A 25,474-nucleotide genomic window follows, 5' to 3' on the forward strand; every position below is an offset into this window, starting at 1 on the left:
CATGTATGGCTTGCACATTTGCAGTGCATTAAATCAATGTGGAACCAGCGACACGTGTGTGCGTATGATGGTACGAGGCAAGGATGGAAAAGCCTGTTAGGGGACCCTGGAACTGTTGACCACCCCCCTCCCCTCCAAATAACCACCCTGTTTGTTGTTATGTCTGTACCGGGGCTGTACCCTATCCCAGATATTATGACACAGACGGGAATAGTGTCAGACAGACTAGTAAATAACATATCCGGAAACAATTAATCAATTCACTGCTCTTGGAAACAGTGTAGCTGATAGATGGACAACATGACAGCTCCAGAAAAGTGATGCCCCCAAAGGATGTCAAAAGCACAAGATGGTGGCACCTGTATTTTATTTTCATTTCTGTACAACAGGAGGAAATGGAGACATGTACGTGTGTATGTTTCTGAAAAACCAACCAATACAATATAGCTATTAATAACAGCTCACTCCTAATGAAGTTAAAATTACATTCAATAGCCTATATAGCTTAGCCACTCACTCGCCTTTTAGCTCTGTTTTGGTCTCTACCAGCTCCTGAGGGAAATATCTGGCTCTGTAGCTCCTAAATGCTCTGCTATGGTAAACAGCTTTTTGTTGGCAGAGGACATACAATGGGTTTATTGAAAACACTGTTTTTTACTGAGCACAGCTGCTGGTTACATTATAGAGTCTGATCAGAGAGGTGAAACTGAGCCCAAACTGTAAAGTTGTGGCCTAGAAACCAAAACTATGAGCTGAAAGAAGCTAAAGGGGACTGCAGTCAGGTGTTAATTTGCCACATAGGTTTGTCTCTGTAAAATAGTCATTTGAGCCATTGTTAGGATTAAAGTAATCACTGGTGCAACATTTTAAGTCTTTGGGGGCACAGAAACGCCCCCCCCCCCCCCTTAAATCATTGCTCTGGCTGCCCCTCGGACCCCTCTGACTGCGCCCCCCCCCCCCCCCCCCCCGCCGATGTAAACCCACCTCTCACCCCACCACTTTCACTGCCGACATCTGCCACATGATCCAAAGCGGATATTTCCCCGTCCTTGCGAATGGCTGAGTCTTTAGGGTCCCGGCACAGACCGCGTGACTTTCCTGTTTTTGTTGAAAAGGGAGCAGGCGCCGAACTGCACACTCATCAAAAAAACCCCAGCACAATGACTCAGTAGCGTGACATCTTCGGACTCGGACGGCGGCTGGGGTGGTTCTGGTCTTCTCCTCCTCCTCCCCCGGGAGGGCAGCGCAGCGGCCCCCGCGCCGCGCCGCGCCGCGCAGTGCAGTGTACTGTACCTTTAAAAGGTTGAACTCGCCGGGCCACGGGCTGTGCGCGCAGGATCGCTTCCCCCCGCGCCGCTCGGCTCAGCTGCGTGCACCTTCCAGCAGTGACATGGCATAGAGGCGCTGTGCTGTCGGCAGCCGAAGCAGCAGCAGCAGCAGCAGCAGCAGCATCCTCCTCCTCCTCCTCCTGCACCATGGACGCTCACCGACCGCCGCGGCGCAGCGGAGCCCGCGTGTCCGCCTGGATCCTGCTGATCGCCGCGTCGGGACTGAGGGCGGAGGGCGACGGCATAGAGGAGCTCACCACCGAGAAGGAGGCTGAGGAAAGTCACCGACAGGACAGCGTCAATCTGCTGACGTTCATCCTGCTGCTGACCTTAACCATTCTCACCATATGGCTCTTCAAGCACAGACGGGTGCGCTTCCTCCACGAGACCGGGCTGGCAATGATTTACGGTAAAAAGCTTTTTAGAGGTTATATCTGTATATGTTGAAATCCCCCCCCCCCCCCCCCCCCCCCCCCCCGCCACCTTCCCGCGGGCGTCGCGTCATGACGCGGCGTCCCCTGCGGTCGTGTGGTGAGCAAGACAAGCTGAGGATGACTTGAGGTCCGAACAACGCACTTGACGCAGCTCCACCGGCTCACATCGCCTTCAAGTGGCGGGGCCAGGACTGGTTTCTAGAAGGTGCTGAGTGGCTGCTCAGCCTCGTCCTCTCTGCCCCACAGGCTGCTGTCTGACAAAACTGACTGACTGACATGGGAATCAGCACCCGGACACACGTGAAGGCCCTGACACAATGTTACTGGGATCATGTGTGAGATATCATTCCTTCGCCCCTATTGATACCACTGTACTGTAAAAAAAAAAAAACAATCATATGCAGCCTTCACTTGTTGTTTTGGTTGAATATATTTCTATAATGCCTCGTGCAGTCATGTTCTTCTTGAATATTTGATCCATCTTCCAAGCTTCCTAAGGTCATTACAGAGGAAAAGAGTGGTGAGGTGAGGTGACAGAAAAGAAATTGGAAAATTCATGTTTCCGCATGCGTTGTATGTATTCGCCTTCCAAATGAATTATTGATTCCGAGAGCCGTCAATACGAGACCATATGTCACCCAAATGAACATCGTTCGTCTATTTAAAGAACAAAGAAGGAGATTATACCTTGGTCTTAAGGCTGTGAAATTAGAAAATCAAAAGGGGAGCCGAGAGACGAGTTTTCCCATCCTCATCAGTCCGGTTTGTCATCAGCTGCAGTCTGCATGTATTTCTGTGCCAGTTAGTTCATTACGTTTATTTCCACAGGGACACCTTTGGTGCGCACGGGACATTCACTGAACAGACTTAATGCAACATGCACTTATATATATATAGCCTCGGCACATCTCGGACGCTTGTTCGAGAAGACAACGGAGGCCCTGTCCACTGTCCAGTCCGAGCAGATCAATTCAGAGAAAAGCTCTTCGATCAACAAACCAAAAGTCTGTTCATCATCTGAATTCGTGATTAAAAGGACACGATCGGTTGGTAACCACGGCCCCACAATGTGCGCCAAGTCATGCTGAGCTCTAGTGCTTTTCAACCCTTTTCAGCAGTACCACCTCTGCATAGTGCTTTTCTTCAAAGCTTATCAAAACGATCCCAGTTAGCCGGGGCTACAAACGTCACTCATTAACCAGAGACCTCACATGAAAAAGTCAGACTTTGATTTGTTTTTTAGTATGCTTCAAAATCAAACTAACAAACTGTTCTTTGGTGTGGTTTTTTTTTTGTTTTTTTTCGCCAGATAAACTCTTTCTAGCTTCGCAAATTGGGATCATGATCTCCAGCAGGAAGTTATGACCAGGCAGAAGGTCAAAAACAACAATCTTTAGAGTGGCATCAGAGTCAAGATTTACTATTTCTGGAGGCGCTTGTGCTTATGTGCACATACAGTGTGTTAAATATACCAATGACACAGCTTAGGGATTTTTGTTTTGGTGGATTCAGTGTGATATTATTTAAGTTTAAACCTTGTGTTACATCAGACTGTTTATATTTTTGCAGGAACCAATTGGAGAACTTGTAAAAAAGAAAGGATTGATCATCTGTTTAAAGAGCAGCCTCAAGAAGAAGATGATGGTATATTCTGTTGGTTACAGTGGCACTGTAATCAGGGCAAGTCAGCGATGCAGACTACATAAGTAAATGTCCGTGGTCATAGGGGGAAAAACGTAGGACGTCGTAGGACTGACAACTTATGAAATGCCCATTTTTTTTTTCTCCTCTTATGGCACTTCCTGGTCTAAAAACATGATGCCTCCCACGAGCTGGAAAGAACCTAATGTTTGTGACCACTGCAATTTGAGTATGTTTCACATGAGACCGCCACAACAACAGATGCTTAAATGCTCAACTGATATTCAAAGGTCGAACCGTTGCCAAACTGTCACCGTTTGTGTCCGTCTATGTGTGTGTGTGCGGCGAAAGCCGCAGCCTGAGTGTGATGTTTGTGGTTAACCCCTCTGGTGTAGGAAGAATCAGTGAGTGCAGTGCTGGCAGCGTTGCTCTGCTATGTCTCCTGCAGATAACTGTTGTCTGACCGGAGGATTTATGTTCTCTAACTGCCTGCCTCATTCCTTCCCCTCCTGCATTACGATCTCCCCATTTTTCTTCCTTTTGCTCTGCTGCTCCCCTGTGTGTCACCGACTGATCCCAAGGGCTCGTGAAGCAGAAGCACCTGGAAAATGATCATGTGCCGAGAAGCTGACCTGTTCCGCTCGGCGACATTTAGTTTCGGATCATCGCAGATCCTTCAGTCCACATTAGCCGATTAACTGAAAAGGTTAGACCCACGCATGAGTGGTTATTTCTTTTCATTATGCCGTCGTCATCGTCACCTTTTCTCTTTCAGGTTTGCTGGTAGGTGTGATTCTGCGATACGGCATCCCTGCCACCAGCTACCACAACAAGACGCCTCCGAGCTGCTCTATGAAGGAAGGGCCCGCTAGCACCCTGCTGCTTAATGTCAGTGGCAAGTTCTTTGAGTATACCCTCAAAGGGGAGATCAACTCGCGAGAGATTCACAACGTGGAGCAGAATGATATGCTGCGCAAGGTGACAGTCGGGGAAAAGAAAAACATCACAGGTTTATTTCTGCTTGTCAGATTCCCCTTAATAATGCTCTCCCCTTTTTTACATTTTTACAGGTGACATTTGACCCGGAAGTATTTTTCAACATATTGCTGCCGCCTATTATCTTCCATGCTGGCTACAGTCTGAAAAAGGTGAGATTCCTGATGGAGAGCTCAGGATTTGTGAGTCTTCCCCGGTTGAATATGCTTGATGCACCGCAACGTGAGATAATGCTGTGGCAGGGCCAAGTGAACATACCCGATGCCACAAACTGCTGTCTCATTGGACAGATGCTTTGCTAAGAAAAGCACCCGTTGGCCCGCCTGAGAGAGCGTTCAGTGTTTGCTGAACATAAGTATCCCTTTTGAGGGGAAGTCCAGAGCAGATGTCTCTCATTTCCTTTCTGGAAAGGAAAACGGCTGATGCTGACAATATAAGCCGTTTCTGCTTTTCATTGTTGTCGAGCCACAGATTTGGTCAAGTGGCACTCGGCTTTATGTATTTTTTTCATAACAAAGCACTTTGTTATTATTATAACCATATTTACAGTGTGAGAGTTTCAAGTGTGGCAGGTGGTGCTTTTTATGCAGGAGAATTGTGGGTCGAGGCTCTCCAGCGTGTGGGTGCTTTAATGTGCCAACCTTGAGATAATGGAGCGTGGAATGTGTTCAAACAAGCGGAGGCCTCTGATCTATTTTCTTATTATGACCGCGTAACTCAGACCTCCCCGCCATCGAAATGGACAGTGATCGATGACACCAATCCGAAGTCAGATAGCTGAGTGGAAATGGCCTTGTGCTTTGCCACCGTGCGGAGCATTTTTAGAAGGTTGTGCAGGAAGTGGTGATTAGATTGTTAGCCATGCTAGTGGGGGTGCAATGGGGATGGCAATGTCACGTGAATGTTAGCATGCTGATGTTAGCATTTAGCTCAAAGAAGTACGCCTGCATGCCTCTAAAGCTCTGCCCCAAATCCATATTACATACTAACTCTATTACATACATACTAACTCTAAACAGTATAAATTACATTCTAACTCCATATATTACATTCTAACTCTATACAGTACATATTATGTATTAATTCTATATGTTACATTCTAACTCTATACAGTACAAATTACATACATATATTACATACTTACTTCATATATAACATAATTATACTATACAGTACAAACTAACTCCATATATATCATGCTAACTCTACTGTCTTACCAGTTAGTTTACAAATTAAAATGATACATACAAATGAATATACTTACTATGTTATTGTAACAGAAAGTGTTACAATAACAAATATCTCTCTAGCTGTTTCACCACTGCCCTCAATTGAATATTTTTTACCAGCTGTGCATAGCTCCTCCATTCCCTTCCTGTGTGTGCTCTGTGACAGGACAGTGTTCATCAGCAGCTCACTCAGAAATCAACAGTATATAATATGCATGCTGACTCGTCTGAGTATACTCAGTTGTCTTTTTTTTCTTCCACCTCAGTTAAAAATCTCTGTTATGGTTCATATGCTGCTGCAAAAGGTTTTTGTATTTCCGGCGAAAATTGGAATTTGCTGAGTCAAACAGCGGATATCAGGAAATGGGAGGCAGGAGGTCATGTCACCCTTAAAAATACACTCTTTTTAAAATATTTTACAGTAGGTGTTTATATTCAGCAAGAGTCTCACAGCTGCAGAAAGAAACAGAAAGATGCAGTGTATGGCTGTTTATGTTTGTGTGCTTTAAATCATTGTTACAAAACACACAGAATTGGAACTGGAATTGGAAACGTCAGCGTAATACGCCGCCCGTCATCTAACTGAGCTGCCACAGAAGATCTGTTGTGTGTTTTTTCAACATAATGAGTATTTTTTGTCTCCCTTCTCTTATTTTCTTCAACAATAATCACTCCTGTCCAGTCACTGCAGAAAAGGCACATTTTCTTGAGGATTTTTCAAATTTGGTGTGTTTCTTAGACTGCACAGGGAGCTGGTGTTGGGAGTAATCCGGAGAGGCCTATTTGTTCCACTTCTTGTTTGTTTTAGAACCTGGTCCGGTTTGGCAGGCAGTTACACAGGCACCTGTGGCTTTAACTGACCTTAAACCTTTTCCAAAAATATTCTTTGCTTAAAGGCATTTATTTTGTCAAAGGAAACTTAAATGTGTTCAAAGGCATAGCTTCTGAGAAAAGACACTGCATAAACCACATTTATTCCCTTAACTTTCTGGTAATCTTATTCTCCTTTCTTTCTTTTTCCAGAGACACTTCTTCAGGAACATGGGCTCCATCATAACCTATGCATTTCTCGGCACGGCCATCTCATGTTTCGTTATTGGGTGAGCGACTACTTTCTGTTCATAAAATGTCGGTTTAAAAGAATCAGGAACTGATTCGTGGATATCAGTGTGACGAAACCCTTGCGCTCTCCACCCGCTCTCCAGTAATCTCATGTACGGTGTGGTCAAACTGATGCAAGTCGTCGGGCAGCTGACTGACAAGTTCTACTACACCGACTGCCTTTTCTTTGGTGCCATCATCTCGGCCACTGACCCGGGTATGGCGATCACTCTCAGTCAGTTAGAGACAGGGAATATGAATGCGTTTATGAAATTATATGTCTGACTGATTTTCCCTTTGCCTTCTCAACTTGTATTTCTGTGTGTAGTGACGGTGTTGGCCATTTTCAATGAGCTCCACGCAGACGGCGATCTCTACGCTCTGCTGTTTGGAGAAAGCGTTATGAATGACGCAGTTGCCATCGTGCTTTCTTCGTAAGTCACATTTTTTGCCTTCAAAAAAGCCATGTGGGCGAAAACAATAATACATTTCCCCCGGCTACACCAGACAAACGTTTCTAGCTGTGTGTTTTCTGAGCCCCTTTTCACAGCTGGTGTTAAAATTCAATACGCAAGTGTGAGACGGAGCAGCAGCACTTTGTGTCCTGCCGCCTCTTGGCAGACAGACAGCACTCTGCCTCCCTCTATTGGAAGACGTCCAGCCTCCTCCTACCTCAGATTTTTTTTATGACCAGTTATTTTACGAGCTATTTCCATAAATATGAGGAAGTAAATCAAGTCAAAACATCATTTGGGATATTGGTGGATTTATGATATATAGTGAAAGTAACTCCCACACCTTTGTGTCTGTATTTCAGGTCTATCGTGGCTTACCAGCCCAGCGGCGCGAACACGCACATGTTCGATGCGTCAGCCTTTTTCAAGTCGGTGGGGGTGTTTCTGGGTATTTTCAGTGGCTCCTTTGTAATGGGCGCAGCCACAGGGGTCGTCACCGCTCTCATATCCTTCTTCGATTGCGTGCTGTGAAATGAAAATACATGTTTAAAGTCCAATTTCTCCAAAAGTCTCTCGGGGAACAGTAACGGCGTTTCTAGTGTTGTTCTTTAACTGGACCTCTCCACGTCACCAAGTTCACGAAGCTGCACTGCTTTCCCCTGCTGGAGACGGCCCTCTTCTTCCTAATGTCCTGGAGCACCTTCCTGCTCGCCGAGGCCTGCGGGTTCACAGGTGAGCTGTACGAGGGCACGGGAGGGGGGGGGGTTGCAGTTTGGGGAATAAGCACCTGATGAATGCGGTCAGGATTAAAGTAAGAAACAAGACCAAAATAAAAACCCTGACAACATGACTCACTACGAAACCTTGGTGTCTGGTATGTGTAGTTGGTGTTAGCTGTCATACCATATTATGAAAAATGTCCCTAAAATGAAGTTAAAGGGGCTCCTTTGATGCAAAAATAATCAATGTGCAAGATATTTCACAGACTAAAAGATGAGCTTAACACTTCAGACTTGGAATAAATAAATCTTTTTCTTTTTTTCTATATGATGAAACATTTAAAAGAAAATCTGGACTATCAAAAGCCTTTAGTCCGTAAATATTTGAAAAAAGACGACAGTTTACCAGACAACTTGGAGAATTTTTGCCCGCGGTGACAACTGCACTTTACCGACAGAGCCTTTTTAATTCCAAAGACATTGATCGCTCTGAATAACATAATTATGGGCAGTGTTAAATCACTTAGTCAGCTGAATGTTTCTTTTATACAAATTAAATGAGATGGGACTTGAAATCAGATCATGTAGCACATGTGCGGTAGATAAAATATAGAAGATAATATATTTCATATTAATAAAAGGCGTTAAGGGCATTACATTTTTTGGGGGGTTCAGATGTTTGGGAATAATCACTGGAGTGGATGAATTGCGACTTGTGCATCCAAATTATACATCCCTACCTTTGCAGTGTGATGTCTGATGGGTGTGTGTGTGTGTGTGTGTGTGTGTGTGTGTGTGTGTGTGTGTGTGTGTGTGTGTGTGTGTGTGTGTGTGTGTGTGTGTGTGTGTGTGTGTGTGTGTGTGTGTGTGTGTGTGTGTGTGTGTGTGTGTCTGTGTGTGTCTGTGTGTCTGTCTGTCTGTGTGTGTGTGTGTGTGTGTGTGTGTGTGTTCTCTCTACAGGCGTCGTGGCCGTGCTCTTCTGTGGCATCACGCAGGCACACTACACACACAATAACCTGTCCGAAGAGTCCAAACAGCGCAGCAAACAGGTAGCATCTGACCACCTCCCCGACACGTGGCCCTATTTATTTTGCAAGTCTCTTCCAAACCCCCTGATAGTATAGAAGTGGGCGTTCGGCCCCCGGTGCCAGATGGCCTCAATGATCAGCCTGCTGTGACCTTAATCAGAGCTGTCTAAGGACATCCCTCCTGACACAACTGTTTAGTTTCCCAGAGGGGGGTTCGGTCTTGAGGACAGGATGCAGATTAGCTGGTAGGAGAAACGCGGCTTGACACATTTTGGATCAGTGCTCAAAGTATCCTGGCAGAGTTCTTATTTGGCTCCAGAGAGAGCTTTGTGTGCACGTCAAGGTTGAAGCACTTCATTTTCTTCCTTTTTAATTTTCTGGTTCCCGTTTTAAATTTCGTCACCAGGTCAGTGTGCCCTCGACCCCTTGTCTTGTTCCTCCTGCTCAATGCACCGTCGATGCAGTGAGTCTCCCTCCGGTAACACCGGGAGAGAAAAGACAAAACGACTCCCAAAGCTCTTCTAGATTTGTGAGAATAGACGAGGAGCTTAGCTCACAGGAACCAGGCAGATGACCTTTTATTTTTAAGCAAGGCTGTGTGAAAAGATTTCAGTGAAATCCCCTTCCTAAGCATGAACCTTTCAAGCTTCTTCTTATGGATTTTTATTTCTTTTCTTTTTTTTTTGCTGTGTATTCATACATCTCTAAACTGACACCATGATGCATATTGTATGTTCTTTGCAGCTCTTCGAGGTCCTTCACTTCCTCGCTGAGAATTTCATATTCTCCTACATGGGCCTGGCTCTGTTCACCTTCCAGAATCACGTTTTCAGCCCCATTTTCATCATCGGGGCTTTTGTATCCTTTTGGTGAACAACAGTCATGATTTTTTTTCTGTTTCCTGTTCGCTCTATCAATGCCGTAGAGATAGATTTGTCCACAGCTGCAGAAGTGGGCCAAAGGTGATGACTTGAAAACTGCTGTGATGTCCCTGTACACAGGTCCAAAGTCAGGGTCTCCTGTGGAAATGTTTTCTTTCCCTCCCGCAAATAGCAATCAGATCCTTCTAAATTTTATTGCTTCACTAGTTCAATCTGAAATCTCCAACATCAAAATTGTTCTGTCAAAAACTCCTTGACTTGCCTGTCAGAGTGCCATATTCATCGGAAGAGCCTTCAACATCTACCCACTCTCCTTCCTCCTCAACCTCGGTCGGAGGCACAAGATCAGGGGAAACTTTCAGCATATGATGATGTTTGCAGGTAAGCTGGATCAATTTCTTTTTCTTCTTTCCCATTATTGTATGACAGAATGTTATAAGAAGTTTTTTTGGTGTGTGTGTGTGTGTGTGTGTGTGTGTGTGTGTGTGTGTGTGTGTGTGTGTGTGTGTGTGTGTGTGTGTGTGTGTGTGTGTGTGTGTGTGTGTGTGTGTGTGTGTGTGTGTGTGTGTGTGTGTGTGTGTGTGTGTGTGTGTGTGTGTGTGTGTGTGTGTGTGTGTGTGACCCTCTGCAGGTCTTCGAGGTGCAATGGCGTTCGCCTTGGCTATCAGGGATACGGCCACCTACGCCCGGCAGATGATGTTCACCACTACTTTGCTCATTGTCTTCTTCACTGTCTGGGTGTTTGGTGGTGGGACCACGCCCATGTTGTCCTGGCTACACATCAGGTAACATGTCAATCTTTGTGCCCTAGAAGAAAACATGCCCAACATTTGTATGAACCCACAAGTTCTCAGAACTAAAAATCTTCCATTTATGACAAAATAGATCTACAACTTTTCAAAAACGTACCCAAAGTTTCCTCTCGGGAGTTAAACTAAATTAACTTGAGGATCCTGACCAACTTCCCAAACACCACTTCACTTTCACTCTGCCAAAAAAAAAGATGCACGAATGTCTTTTGAAATCTCATGCCTCCGAATTGGAGTGAGATCAAATGATCAAAGATAATTAAAGATAATTAAAGCTTCTAAAGTAAAAGAAGAAGTGGAACAGGTGACACAGCTAGCATCACCCAAAGCTAAACTTTCATTTACTTTTATAATAGTTTTGTCATAAAATGATCCATCCTGTATCTAAATCCAATCATAAGGGACAGGGAAAAATATCAACAATCAATCCCTGCTAAAGTTAATGCCAACCAACTAGGGTAATAATCTTTTTTAGTAACTTATACACTACTGCTAAAATTACTAATCATAACTATTATCAACAACATGTAATTCCTCATCACATGGCATTATTGAATTTGTCTTGTCCTATGTGGTGGGACTGTCCAGGAGATGGCGTTAGAGTCCTCCCAGAGATCTGCTGCTGACTCTCCATCTCCCAGCTCTTCAACCCAGAGCTTTGAATTAACTTGGACTTTGGTTACATCTTTGTCGAAATCCCAGTATTATTATTATTTTCAATAACAGAGTCCAAAAGGTCCTTTACTCTAAGACTGAGCTCGATCTCGTGAGCTCTTAAAATCATGAGTGATAATAAATCCAGTTATATCAGCTCTTTATAGCCGGGCTGCAACAGCAAAGGCTTTTCTGAAACTTGAGATGTTATCGTTGCTCGGACTGGTGCTGTAGTGCTTCTGCTGTCTGTCTATTTGAAGCGCAGCTTCGGTTATTTTTGGCCCGACATTTGTCATGATAAAGCGGATTATGGGTTAGCCGTGTGTGTGTGTGTGTGTGTGTGTGTGTGTGTGTGTGTGTGTGTGTGTGTGTGTGTGTGTGTGTGTGTGTGTGTGTGTGTGTGTGTGTGTGTGTGTGTGTGTGTGTGTGTGTGTGTGTGTGTGTGTGTGTGTGTGTGTGTGTGTGTGTGTGTGTGTGTGTGTGTGTGTGTGTGTGTGTGTGTGTGACAGAGTGAACAGGCTCTGTTTAATATGGGTAATGCCTCGTCGAGTCGAGCAGAAACTATTGTTTTTGGCGGAGGTTTAGAGCGCTGCCAAAATCTCCCCATGAACCCATTGCCATGGTTACCGGGACAAGTTGCGCATGGCAGGCGGATACCGGCCGCGCTCCTCTGTGATGCTGCTGATCGTCCTCTTTGCGTGTGCATACATTTACAATTTTTACTCTTTTAGCGGGGACCAACTTTTACAGCCCTGCAGTGTAGTGGGGCGTCATATTGCAGAGGACATTAAAAAAAAGTTTCATTCTATGTTATTATTCAGAAGATTGATGTTATTTTTAGGTCAGAAGATTAGATTTGTAAGATGTCATTTACTTTTTTTACGACACAATTCTCTGGCTGTGGGTGTGTGAAGGGGAAAATGAAGCGGCCCATGGTGCAGCAGCTGGGTGAGGAGCAGGATGTGATAAGAGGACTAGTGCTGCCTGGGATAGAGCACGTCTGGTGTGTGAGAGGAGACGCCGCCGGCTTCTGTTATTGGGTTTTGATGGATGGTCTGTAAGCAGGCGGGCGAGCAGCTTCCCACTGATCCGCAGCGGCGCAGCCCTCTGAGAGAGAGAGAGAAAGAGATCCAGTGTTCCCATGTTTATCCATAGCGGAGCTACAAACCTTGCCAATTAGATTCATGTGGGTGCTCTCATAGTGGTATTTGCTGAGTTCATTTGATTTTGGAAAGTCAACATAATGAGGAATGATTGCTTTAAAAAAGAAAGAAAAGTAGATTGGATCGTGGATGAGCTTCACTGAATGTAACTAGCGAAGAGCACTCCTCTCAAGTATTCAAGCACAATTCAGTTTACCAAAATGCTTTGAGCTGAAACATTTGAAATAGCTGAAATACTGAAAGAAGCTGAAATACTGAAAGAAGCTAAAGTGACAGTGGAATGGATGTTTAAGTCAAAGTGGAAAAAGAAGTTGAACTCAGTAAAAGAATAATTCAATGGCAGTTGCAAACTAAGTGTAGACAAATGAAGGAGTGAAGCCGAGCTTGGATTTGTGGCCGTAGCTGTTCTGTTGCTGTCACTAATGTGGCTGTGATATTAGTCCCGCATGCTGCAGTTCCATTGGCCACGACGGGCGCATTGCAAATGGACACTAAGGCCAGGATTTGAACCTGGTGTTTCCGTCAGATATGACACTTGTGTTCACACCGTGCAAGATCATTTACCCTGGCACGTTGCAGCCTGCGGTTATGGCTACAATCAGAGCTTGGGAGAAGCTGACGATTCAGTTCAATCTGGGCAGTGAGATGAGTTAAATGTGTGATGAGCTGAATTGTCAAAGAATGTCATCAATAAAGAGATGAACTGATGTTGACATGTGTAAATGCCGAAAAGGGGTTAAATGGCCTAGTTGTAGTTATTTTATTCATTTTTTTTTTTACCGTGTTTATGCCTGAACATCTGCTGATCCTCTGTCCGAGTCCAGGGATTAGCGGATGTCCCCAAAACAGAGGATCAAATTTGGCTGTTGCCAATTACTGTTTTTAAATCAGAGTGGTCACTGTTATCTGCTTAAACTCTCTCATCTACGCTCAGTAAAACTCCATTAAACCAGCACAGAGCAGCAAAATGCCTTTTTTTTATCCTCAAATGATGGATAATATGCCCTTTTTCTCTCTATTCTTTTTAAATATAGAACATTTTATAATTTCCACACACAAGGCACTTTAAAAAAAACAACATTTAATTTGTATCCAGTGAATAGAAATGAACGTTTAAAGATTTGTGTTGTACTGCGTTTGTTCCAGTTACTTTAATCGTTCTAAATCTAGTACACAAGAGTTTTTTTCCCCCCTTTTTTACACACAGAGCGAGTCCCAAAAAACTAATATCAACATAACTATTTGTGTTATATATACTACACTATATAATACTTTAATGTGCTTGGTACTGAGTGTGTATGTTTATGCTGTGACAGAGTCGGAGACAGCAAAGCATTGCAGCAGCAGCGACGTCAGCTTGGAAAGTGGGAGTACCTCAGGTGCTGTATCTGAATGTGTACAAACTCTTTGACGGTCACTGGTGTTGGGAAACGGTGTGGTTTACAGATGGGAATCTTTCTCTTTGCTGCTATCTGTATTTTTTCTGGTGAAGGGGGAACATCATGCATCCTGTGAGGGGCCTTAGGAAAAAACAAGACTCTTATAAACCCTTAGATTTATTTCAGGGATTCAAGTCGGACGTTTGACCTCGGGATGAAATGAAACAGATTGGATTCTTTTGAAGTTATATTTTTAGATAAGCAGGTGAATAACTGTCACACACTCGCTCAGCTCTGGCGGGGAGTGCTGCTGCTGCTGCTGCTGCTGCTGCTGCTGCTGCTGCTGCTGCTGCTGCTGCTTGAGGAGTTACCGTGGTGATTGCGTGTGCTTTATTCAAGCATTCTTCCGGAGGATGTGAAAACCCAAGTCTGTTTCTCTGTTGTCTCTGTCGACCGGCCGGCCACTAGTCTTTAACACACTGGTGTGACGGACAGTTTCCTCACTGCGTTTCCAAGAAACAGCAAAACAACAACAATGTGTGAAGTAATCTGAAGTGTTCAAAAGAGTAAGGTAATGGGCCGAAAGAGAGCTGCCTGTGTCACAGCAGTTCCTCCAGTTTTACTCTGTTCAGGATTGCATGTCTTCCCTAGAAGACGGGGACTGCTGGTGAGGAATATTTGGTGGATTTAAGAGGAGGGGACGATGTTTTCAGGATTAGAAATAAAGGTTAGTGGGTGAACTGAAGTCGGTGGAGCTCTCCCGTATATAAGTGTGTGTGCTTGCGCCTGTTTGCGCGTGTGTATGTGTGAACACGTGTGGTAAGTCTGTACTGTTTCTCAGCAGCGGAAATGTTTTCAAGACCTTACTTCTCTCTTCTGGGGCCCCCGCACTTAAGATTTCTTCCGATTCTCTGACCTCTTTGCAAGCTCCTCCAGATTCCTCTCTCTCTCTCTCTCTCTCTCTCTCTCTGTACTTCTGTCATAGGCTGCTATTGGGGACACTTTAGAGAAAAAGCTGTGGTTGCAATGGGGAAAAAGCTGCTTTTTTGGGTCAGTGCCTATGGTGAAGTTTGGATTATTTTTAGGCTAAGAGTTGGGGTTAAGCAAGTGATTATGGTCAGTCTAGTGAGCAAGTCCATGCAAAGTCCTAGAAGTGACATATGACAGTGTGTGCACTTTTTATGTTTGAGTATTGTATTTATTTGAGAGAGGAAAAGCGTCCTCGAAGGCAGTCATATATTTGTGGCCTGCTCCTTCTCTCTGGTGCTGGAAAATAAAAACGCCGTCCCCTCTTCCCTCAGAGGGGGATATTTCCTCCGCATGGCAGCCGTGGAGGAGTCTAAAGATGACTGCACACATTGGTCAACCCTCCTATTGTGCAGTGTCAGCTGTAGTTTTCAGATGTAACCATGAAACGCTCCACATCTCTGCCTTGGCCCCTGTCCATGAGGATTAGACTCAACTGCTCTACAGCTTATATGACTTAAAAGTGCCCGTTTTAAAAACAAAAATCTGCTTGTGTTCAGTTTAATCCTTCGCCGTCCGTAAGAGACACCAGAAGGAAATTATCCATGCCCGGCTAGGGAAACTGAACAATTGTGTGATGGCAACTTTTAAAGGGACAGTTTGAAATAAGGTACAAATGCTTTGTTTTCTTGCAGAGAGCTAGATTACAATACTTGTATGGTAAAAATGCAAATTTCAGAAAACAGGAAGGAAAAGGCTTCACCAAAGACAACGACCAACCTGTTATTGTACAGACTAATTCATATTAATAATAAATAAACATTGATTCTTTGGAATATTTTTTGTTCTAACATGCAGACAGATACAGGCTCGCTGTTTCCAATCAATGTGGTTACATACATGGCTGCTAGTTTAGCTTAATTTGTACTATGCAAACATGCGAGTGATATTTATTTTCTTATCCAACTCTTGGCAAGAAAGTAAAAAAAGGAGCATCATATTACCACTCCTTTATGGTAATATGATACAGGCTAAAAAATCCCTGTGACAAAGTTAACCCATGTTATTTCTAAATAACCCACTGACTTGGGTTTCATGTGTAAAGGGCAACTAACCCAGTAGTGAGTCAAAGCCATATTGACCCAAAATGGGTACATCACGGGGTCACGGGCAGCTTGATGGGGATTTAGGTCATTGATAAACAACGATCTTGTTTTAAAAGGTTGGCTTTGTGTTTTAAATCACGGGGGGGAAAACGTCAAATTACTTTTCTTTGAGATATGCAAACGGTGTCATATATTTCAACCTCTCCCTGTTTTACTCCGTATTGGGTAATCTGCAGCATTCATCAGCCACAGAAAGATTTAGCAATCAGTCCTTTTGATGTCGGTTTTCAAAGCAACTTCTGACACGTGGCAGAGCCACAATTAGGCCACATCTGAATTCTGCAGGTGCACCAGTCACGAAAAGACACGGGACTATTTCTGTGTCAACGTGAACAGATGACGTATTGCATTGACAAAGTAGAGCTGAAGTCACAAGTAGGATAATACTGTACAGAATAAGTGGCTGACAAATGCTGCTGATTGGCCACAGAGTGTGCAGTGATTTGTTCAGTCTAGAGTTTAACCGCATAATTTTCAAGTTATTCATATTTTCACTCTCTTCACTCTCCTCCTGTGTTGTAGGGTCGGTGTGGACCCTGATCAGGACCTGCAGCCCTGCGGAGACAGCTTCCAGGTCTTACAGGGGGTGAGCATCCCACTCAGACTCACGCAGTTACCGTTTATAAAGTCAGTCTCCTCTGCTGCTCACTGCAGAAACTGTTCTGCTTCTGCAATTTTACGTTGACGCGAAGCACAGTCAGCAGGTCTGAGGTCATGCAAATGGTTCAGTTTGTCAAGAGTAATGAGGGGGCCATTTCCTGGACGAGACGGCGAAAGCAGAATTAGTCCACTTGTTGTCGTTGAATGTTTTAAGCTGCGTCCCACCGCCCCATGTCGTATACAGTAGTATTAACAGATCAATGTGAGGGGGATTAGGACTGTAGGCAGAATGTGACATCAGTAGCTACACTGATTGTATCGAGCTTTGTATGACATTTAAGCATTAAGCAACAAATCAACCCTCCCACTAAGAGAACAAAAATTGGCTGAATGGGAATCAACATGATTATTCTAGCAACATGGGAGCTTGGATTATTCAAATCACATATTGTAGACATGGATCCATGTGTGTTCATGCTTACTTTCTCTTGTTTTTCTCCAGGATGGCACTCAGGCTGAAGGCCAGAGTAAAACCAAACAGGAGAGCGCGTGGCTCTTCAGACTGTGGTACTCCTTCGATCACAAGTATCCTTTCTGAGCAGTATGTGTATCAAGTGCTCTTAGGCCACAACTGTTTGAATTGGCACAGCTCTTCGTGGTAATATCAGCTCCCATATCCAGTCAGGAGGATTGCGTAGCGACTATTTTTTTATTTGCACAATGTATGTATGATAGGTCTGATGTTGCTGCAACAGCCCAAAACATATTCATCAGTAGGAACATGCATCAAATCAGAAACGATACCAATTTTTAAAAAAAACAAACCAAAGAAAAAAAAGAGCATGCATTCTTTCTTTTTTTAAACATTTGCTCTCAGCACCTTTTTATGTTCTTACTCCACCTTTCTTTCCAAGTAGTCTCTCATCTGGTCTCAAACTTCTCCACTTAGTGCAGCCCCTTCACGCCTGGTGAACTTCTGCCATGGTGTCTGGATATGCTTGAGGTTATTTTTTTCTTTTTCTGTCGCATTTGGTTTCAGGTTTTGGCATCGCTTCTGAATTCGCAGCACGTTCCTTTTAGGCCGTTTGCAGCACGTACGCCCTTGTCGGCCGCCGTACGTAAGCTGTCAAAGTCACAATCATAATTGATGTCATCACTGGATCATTCAATATGGGATCAGAACAACATACACGCTTGTATCCATAAAAGGTTCGCCGTCTGCTGCTCAGTCACGGTACCAGAATGTGAACTGTAAAATGTGCTTAGCAGCTCATCCTCCCACTTCCTCCCCTCCGTTCCTCTCTGCTTAACAGTTGCTTCCCCAGGTGACTGATTGTGTGGCTGCTTTTGATCGGAGCAGCTGTGTTTCACAGTGGAGACTGTCTCCTCTGCGACATGTGCTGGAAGCAGCTGAAGCGAGCAGGGCGGATATCGCTCATGTTCCAGCGCTGCGGAGGCGGAGATTTACATCCATAGCACAGGGCTTTGTTTTTCAGTGACTTGACTTAAATCTGGGTAGCAGACTGCTCCACCGTCTGCTGATTTCAACGACCGAGTTCGATTCTATTTTTTTTACCAGAGTGCAGAAAAGCCTGACTAATTACAAACAAGAGGCACACCCCCGCTGGTTCAAATCTCTGCTGCTAAGCTGCCAAGCATCACAACATTAGTTTACCCTGAGCTGCTCACAAGGATCCAGTGCAGATCTAACCTCTGAATACATCCTGCTGGCAAGCACCCTCCACATTAATAAGCCATAATTCATCATCCACAATGTGTTTACGTTGGGTCCACTGCAGGAAGAGAAGGAGACTTGAAGACAATTACTGGCTCTGTAAACAGCTAGTTTAAACTGTCTTGTGGGGAAACTGCATTTTTATCAGATATTTGCCGAACACTTTTTACGGTTAATAAGCTATAACTCATCAATTTCAGTGGATTGTATATCAGCTATTGATATGAACTACTTTTGGGTAGCCAGACTGACAAATATCCTCATTCTGCACGATATTTGTTCAGTCTTTTTAGCTAACTCTTTAAATCAACACTTCTCTTTTTTTCTTTTTTCTTTTGGAAAATGAGAAAATAAGATGCCTTACTGTAAGGTTGAGCAGATATGGAATATTAACTCAATAAATGGTGAGGTCTTTGGGTCATTCTCCTTAATAACTATCCAGTTACCTGAAGCCCATTCTGACGCACAGCGGCCCACCTCTGACCTCCACCCTGCCCAGCTACTGTGGGCCGCTGGCCAGCTGTCTCACCAGCCCCCAGGCATACGAGGTCAGTGTCCATATGCACTTCGAAAACTGTGGGCGTGCAGAAAATCACACAGTGACCTGTGAGCAATCAATGTTCACACTGCAGAAACTGTCCCTGTGTCGCTTCGTGTATTTGTGCTCCCAATGCGAAATGTGTGTCAGATAAATCTTTTTTTCCTTCTATTTTTATATGCAAACAACTTAAATTTTTTTGGTGTTACATCCAAGCAAACTTGATGTAGGGCTAACGGTTAGCTAGCAGAGCAAAATCATAGGAGGAGGTGAGTGTGTGTGTGTATGTGTGTATAGTTTGCACTTGGCAAAAATCATCTTATTTATTTAAAACTATTGTAGTTTTTTTTTGCAGATCAAATTTATAATATTTTTCAAATTCTGTAAAATGTCTCCAAAGTGGTCGTTTTCTCGCCTTTCTCGTATTCAAACCTGAGCCTGGTGCCGCGAGGGAAGCTCACCCTGAATACTGAAGGCTTTTCTCTCGGGAGAATTGTAATATCGTCAAAATATTCCCAGTGGCTGCCAGTAAACACACAAAGCCCCGAGGCCTCCGGCGAGGGATAAAATGGACGGTCCAAAAGCCTTTCTGCATTCAGGGACACAAAGGGCCCTTTTCACTACCACCTCCATGATGATCGCTGTTCCGAAAGACACAGAGCTCGGATGTTTAAGACGCAGGAACACCCACTGAGGGGGGCGGTCACACTTGAGTTCACTCTGGAGAATTCTCCTTTTCATTTCATATGAAATACTTTCACATGCAGGCTATTTGCTATTATGCTCTCACAATAACCTGCAGAGCCTGTCACAGTGGGGGGGGGGGGGTTTACTTGATCTAAATTGTATTTCCTCACTGCAGAGTAGAGATATTCTAGGCCGCCTCTCGTTTAGATTCAGGTCCCTGAAAGTTGACTTCTGTCTTAAGTTCTGCATCTGTGAGGTTTTCCTCTGCTGATGTGTTGCTCTTGGTCTGCCTGCCAGGCGAGCCATGAATTCAGATCGTTGTTCATATTATCAAGGGCTGTTCAGTGCTCCCTGTTGCCAAGTGAGGAGACGGGATTAAATTAAGCCCTGTGCCTCTTTGGTCGTGGATATTAGGAATTTTTTTTTAGGGAATAAAATGCCCTTTTTGATTTTTTTTTTGCTTCCCACAGACCTCAAATTGTAAAACATTTAAAACGTGGTTGTAAATGTAGAGCCCTGAACTTTTGAAAATGTACTTCAATAGTCCTATTTCTCACTACAGAATATTTTTTAATGAATTTTACTGGCAGTATTCTACATATTTCTTACTGAAAAACCAACCACAATGTTAGTGTAATGGGAAATGTATGCAGTTGAATCAGGAAGACATAGACCGTGTCTTAAGCAGAAGTATTTATTTCAAAAGCCCAATATATTGCCAAACTCCGGCCATGGTGGCTGTATTTAGCTCTCTCAGAATAATGTCTTCATCAAACAGACAGTACGGCTCCATAGTATCTCCATAACAACCCTTTGTCACAATTTGTCTTTCAACTAATCTTAAATTCTGCGGCCCAGAGACGGCCTTTGGCTAACCATCGACTGTGGTTAGAGAGAAATTCCTCTCCAGTTAGTTCATCTCTCTGTCCTTTTTTGACCTCATCTGAACCGGTCTGTGGCCGGTCCAAAGCTCAATGTTTCATATTGAAGACATAAATGTTCAACAGCAGATGACAGAGATACACACTTGATAAACATTTGAATCAAGTCAATTCTATTTATTTCAATCTTCTCTTTTGAGTTGTCACTATTTAAATGAGCAAAGTAACCATACCCTTTTTTAACAACATGGTGGATTCACTGGATTCGTTCTTTCCTTTTTTTTGCTTCCCAATTCGAGATAATTGCTTGAGAGAATGGGTTATGTGGTGACGTCATGTTTATTTATGTAGTGCATCTCTTCAGATGATCAGTCCTGTGTTGACACGATGTTAACTCATCCTGTCCCCCCCCCCCCCCCGGGGACATGGACAGATTATTGATTGTCAGCCAGTCAGTTAGAGCTGTGAACCTCACACTGAGGTTCACTGAAGGGTTACTTTTGTATGTTACTGTGCAGCCTGTTTTGTTCCAGTGGTTTTATTTTGTTTCAGCTGCTCTGGGAGCCAGTTGCTGCAGGAGTGGCCACTAAGTGAAAGTCTCCACTTTTCCCCTTCTGTAAATCCATAGTGTCCCTTATGAGCCTTTGCACAGTGTCCGTCTGTTCATCTGTTCACACCACATGCCCCCCCACGCTGTGTGTCCTGCATCTGCGTGTGTCACTCCCACGTGTAACCCATCCCCTCCCCTCATGTTCCACTGTGGATGTGTTTTCAGAACCACGAGCAGCTGAGGGACCACGACACTGACCTAATTCGTAGCGATGGCGACCTGACCTACACGTTCGGCGACACTGCCATCACGGCCAACGGTGCGTCTGGCGGCGGGGGGGAGGCTGCCGCGGGGTCAGGCTGGAGCATGAATGGGAAAAGGAGCGGCAGCACCTCAGAGGAGGCGCTGGAGCGCGAGCTGGACTCCCGCGAGCAGGAGCTGCTGAGCCGCGGCACACGCCTGGTTTTCCCCATCGAGGACCATGTCTGATGTTCCCCTTCCTCCCTCGCCTGCGCCGTCAAATACCCTGACCAGACCCCCAGACCGCCTCGCCCTCATTGCTCTCCACGTCCTGCGGGCAGCGCGTCCAGTCCTTCAGAGATAAGTGGAGATATGGGAGTAGACAGGAGGGGAGGTTTCAGAGCGACCGAGCTCCCTCCAGGCCTGGGAGTAGAGCGCAAGGATCATTTCATCCACATTACAGAGAGGGAGTTAATTCTCCAGGAGACATGTGACCTGAGGAGAAATTCTCAGAACTGTGATACTGTGATTCATTTGCACTGATGGTTCCCTCTGCATAAACAGGAGAGAAACGTCTATGCAGGATGTGGGGATGAAATTTCCCCATGCAAAATTCAATCTGCACTTTTAAGCCTGTGACATTTTGTGTTTTCCGCTGAAGCGGGAATTTTTTTTTTGCCCGGCAGCACTCTCTTGTCATACACATGACGTACATCAGTCTGTCACCGAGAAACGGCTAAGTGGCTTCTTTGTAGCCGCACACTATATACAGAATGATGCTGCAAAGAGGCCTTTTCGCAAACCAAAAGTTGATAGTTCATAGAACAAACAGGAGTTCTTTGGTAGATGCGTTCCCTTGATATTGATTCCAATGCTGCTAATAGACCCTGTGTTCTGTATGTTTGTTAAGATTCCCTTTTTTTTCACACAAAAGCGTACGTGTGTAAGGAGATCGTGGCATGTGATGGGCACAGAGGGAGGCAGTCGTGTTGCCCACTCGGCCACCACGGCCCTGTCTTCTGCAAAGTAAGACGGGTGAAGAATGTGAGCGTGTATATAGCTACAATGCTGAGCTTTGTTCCTTTTTAGTGGGACTGCTCCTTTCAATGCGTTACATCACATGTTACAAATGCATCTGTGTCTCTCGTAACATGAATAAGGAATGGAATTTGCTGATTTCCCCAAATTGAAAAAAATCGATAGGACTTATACTCTTTAATATAGTTGAAGAGCATTTTCAACACTATAATTTATATATAGAACATTATACTTTTGAATCCTTTGAAAAAAATACATATATATATTTGTCCACTTCATTTCTAAAAGATTTAAAATGACCAGCAAATTATTTTCATCAACTATTAATCTCTTGTAAATAATTGTTCAGCCATTTAGTCAATGGTGGAAAGTAACTAAATACATTTACTCAAGTACTGTAAATGTACTTAAGTCCAATTTTACTACTAAGGAGTATGTCCATGTCATTTTACTTTAATTCCACTCCACATGTATGTATATATAACATATAACAAGATATAACACATCATTAATGATTAACAGCGGTTTCCTGTTTTGGTTGAGCTCCACCGAATGATTTTCCCCTCATGGTTTCATTTTGTCGAATTTTCAAATGATCCCAATGAAAAATCTCACCAAAGATCAAGTGAATTGTAAATTTATGTTGTGTCATCTCACGACTTCCCCTCAGATTTATCTGGTGTCCCAGTTCATGAAACTGCAGTTCCACCTGCAGCAGCTACAGCAGAAACATGCTGCTCACTCACTGATGCTCCAGTATTAATCATCGAATGAAGTCATATGTCTGAGGAATTTTATTATGCCAACTACACTCAGTAGGATTATTCATGCAGTATTGATACTTAAAGGATCTGAATACGTCCTCCACCACTTTGTTTAGTCAAGTATATTAAAATAGTGAAAAAGGTCTATCATGGATCTTTAAATGACTTGGTCCAAATACCCAGAAATATTCACAACTATCATTGATGACAAAGAGCAGTGGAGTCTCACACTGGAGAACCTGGAGCTACAGAGAGTTTGGCATTTCTGCTTGAAAAATAACTAATAATATTAATTCTAATGAATTTCAATTAACAAAGAAACTAATAAAGTCTTTTAAAATCCTTTTCAGCTCTGCACTTAAGACGAATTTAGTAGGTGGTGTGGTGACGACGTGCTTGCTGGTCACAGTGAGTCCATGCGGGAGCAGTGCAGCGCGGCATTAAGAAAGTAGTTATTAAATCTATTTGGCTATTTCGGACACGTTAAAATTCTGTTAAAATACAAACAGACAGGTAACCAGAGATTAGTAGAGGAAGTGCTTGTACATAATTGAACCAAACAGGACTCACCCTTTTTGTTTGCTTATAAACAATGTTTTTATCCCATAAGTATATTAACCTGAAATGCTGTTCTCACCTGTTGTTTCTAAACCTGAATTCCCAGGAATATGATTATATATATATATATCTGTGTATATATATATATATATATATACACAAACGCACACACTGCTAATTTCTTTTCTCATATAATAGTTTGAAGACTTAATTTCACATGTTCATTTTATTCATATGAAAAGAAGACTTCAGCAGCCCCTTACTCTGAATGTGATTTGGTTCAAATGTTAAGTTTGACAATTTAGGAAAAACATTAGTAGCCTTCATCTTTACTGTGTGTATCAATCTTCTCATTTAACTCTTCTGGCAGGAACTCAATAAGCATTATTTCCCAGAATGTCAAACTGTTTCCTTTTAAACTCATTGTTTGAGCAGACACTTGCACATCAATTTTTTTTTTAAAAACTTCCCCAAGCTTTGATTACAGGTAACCTGAACACATCATGTTCTGTAAAACACGAGGGAACACGTGTTGTTCTCCTTAGTGGGAAAAAAAGCATGTGAACCTCCTGGAGTTTGTTAAAAAAAAGTTTGGAGCCAAATCGTCAGTACACGAGATTGTCTCTTGTCTTCGTAGCAGCTGTGCTCCGTCCAACACAGCATGTGCGGCGTGACACTGATCTACCTGTGGCCCAGTTCCCACCTGCTTCACGCGGCAGTTTTAAATGCGATAACTGGTTTAAGGCCCTGCTCCATCGTGCAAACCCTTCCATGAGAGACCGTGACCATCACCACTGACCCTACTGCTCGATTTGCATAACTCTACATGAACTTTCTTTTTGCATGTCACCACGTCCAGACGTTTGAACAGCTCCCCGTTTGAAATTCACGCTGCACACGCCGCTTGTTGCTTTCCCCGATTGTGCAAGGTGACTCTGATGCTTTCACATGAGGTTGAAGCCCCACACAAGTTTTCTGTCTGACTGGGGGGGGGGGGGGCTGCAAGAGGAAATTAATCTACTTATGTAAGCTGTTGCCAAGCTGTATATGCACTGTGGGTCAATTAAACACTAGCTGGGGTGAGGAGTGATGTGAAGCTTCGCTCTCTGTCTAACATCTGATGGCTGGTCTGTGTCAAGGGAACTTAAAATACTCCACCGTTTTGTCTCAACAACCAATCGGTGTATGCTGGACTTGGGTTTATGCTCACCACGTCTCTGCGGTGGAAAAACTGCTGGAAAAAAATAGTGATTTTTGGAATTATATCTGTGGAGGAAGTCGCTAAAAGACAAGAGGAACTGGCGTCTGTCCACGTGTCCAGGACAAATTGGCTTTTAGAGAAGTTCGCTTTTGACGGACGGCAGCAACGCAGACGACTTGAAAACAGTGGCTGCAGGCGAACAAACGAGCTTTTGAGTTTTGACACTTGACCTCAAGCAGAGGACACTCGCGGGACCCTTATGTAACCAATCATGTGCACTCACTCTCCCTGTCTGTCTGTCCCTCTCTCAGACGGTTCTGCTGTCAGTTGTCTCGCTATATTTACATGCTCTCTGTTACCTGAGAAATATGAGATGTAGCTCAGTTGTCGATACGTGGACCTGTTGTTTTCTTGTAGCAGCTGGCTCACAGGGTCCGCCCGCCATTGGTTTGCATGTCACCATACCAATAAAAATGGTCAAATTTATTGGAGCCTCCCAGTTGTGGTTTATTTTGGCCCAGGATGTGATGCTGTCAAAGGATGTTACTTTCTTCTTATTTTCTTCTTCTTTTTGCTTTCTGGTATCTCAAACTCTTTATGCTTCATATAGCACAGTCTTCTTGGTTCCAAGCATTTTGGTAAGGTTGAAATACAATTAAATTAAATTGAGTGGAACCATGCAGATGTCTGCTATGACTCGTCTTATTGTTATGCTTCATTAGTCATTAATATT

The 25,474-nt window shown here is 43.8% G+C and overlaps 1 protein-coding gene across 2 annotated transcripts; it reads left to right on the plus strand.

Annotated features, from left to right (window-relative positions):
• The first annotated feature begins 1,008 nt into the window (after nt 1–1,008).
• slc9a7 (solute carrier family 9 member 7) lies at nt 1,009–25,227 on the plus strand. 2 transcript variants are annotated; one of them, XM_035648360.2, is made up of 16 exons: nt 1,009–1,737; nt 4,179–4,381; nt 4,474–4,551; nt 6,652–6,728; nt 6,834–6,946; nt 7,058–7,163; nt 7,547–7,688; nt 7,811–7,916; nt 8,864–8,952; nt 9,676–9,789; nt 10,082–10,193; nt 10,444–10,597; nt 16,472–16,535; nt 17,052–17,134; nt 18,727–18,832; nt 21,166–25,227. In XM_035648360.2, the coding sequence occupies exons 1-16, from the start codon at nt 1,476–1,478 to the stop codon at nt 21,427–21,429; spliced, it is 2,073 nt and encodes a 690-aa protein (XP_035504253.2). In that variant the 5' UTR covers nt 1,009–1,475; the 3' UTR covers nt 21,430–25,227. The 2 variants fall into 2 exon arrangements, with proteins under 2 accessions (XP_035504253.2, XP_035504255.1); XM_035648362.2 differs by lacking the exon at nt 1,009–1,737 and adding an exon at nt 3,981–4,109.
• The last annotated feature ends 247 nt before the right edge of the window (nt 25,228–25,474 follow it).

This window comes from Scophthalmus maximus, chromosome 13 (assembly GCF_022379125.1).
Source record: "Scophthalmus maximus strain ysfricsl-2021 chromosome 13, ASM2237912v1, whole genome shotgun sequence".
Taxonomy (NCBI): domain Eukaryota; kingdom Metazoa; phylum Chordata; class Actinopteri; order Pleuronectiformes; family Scophthalmidae; genus Scophthalmus; species Scophthalmus maximus.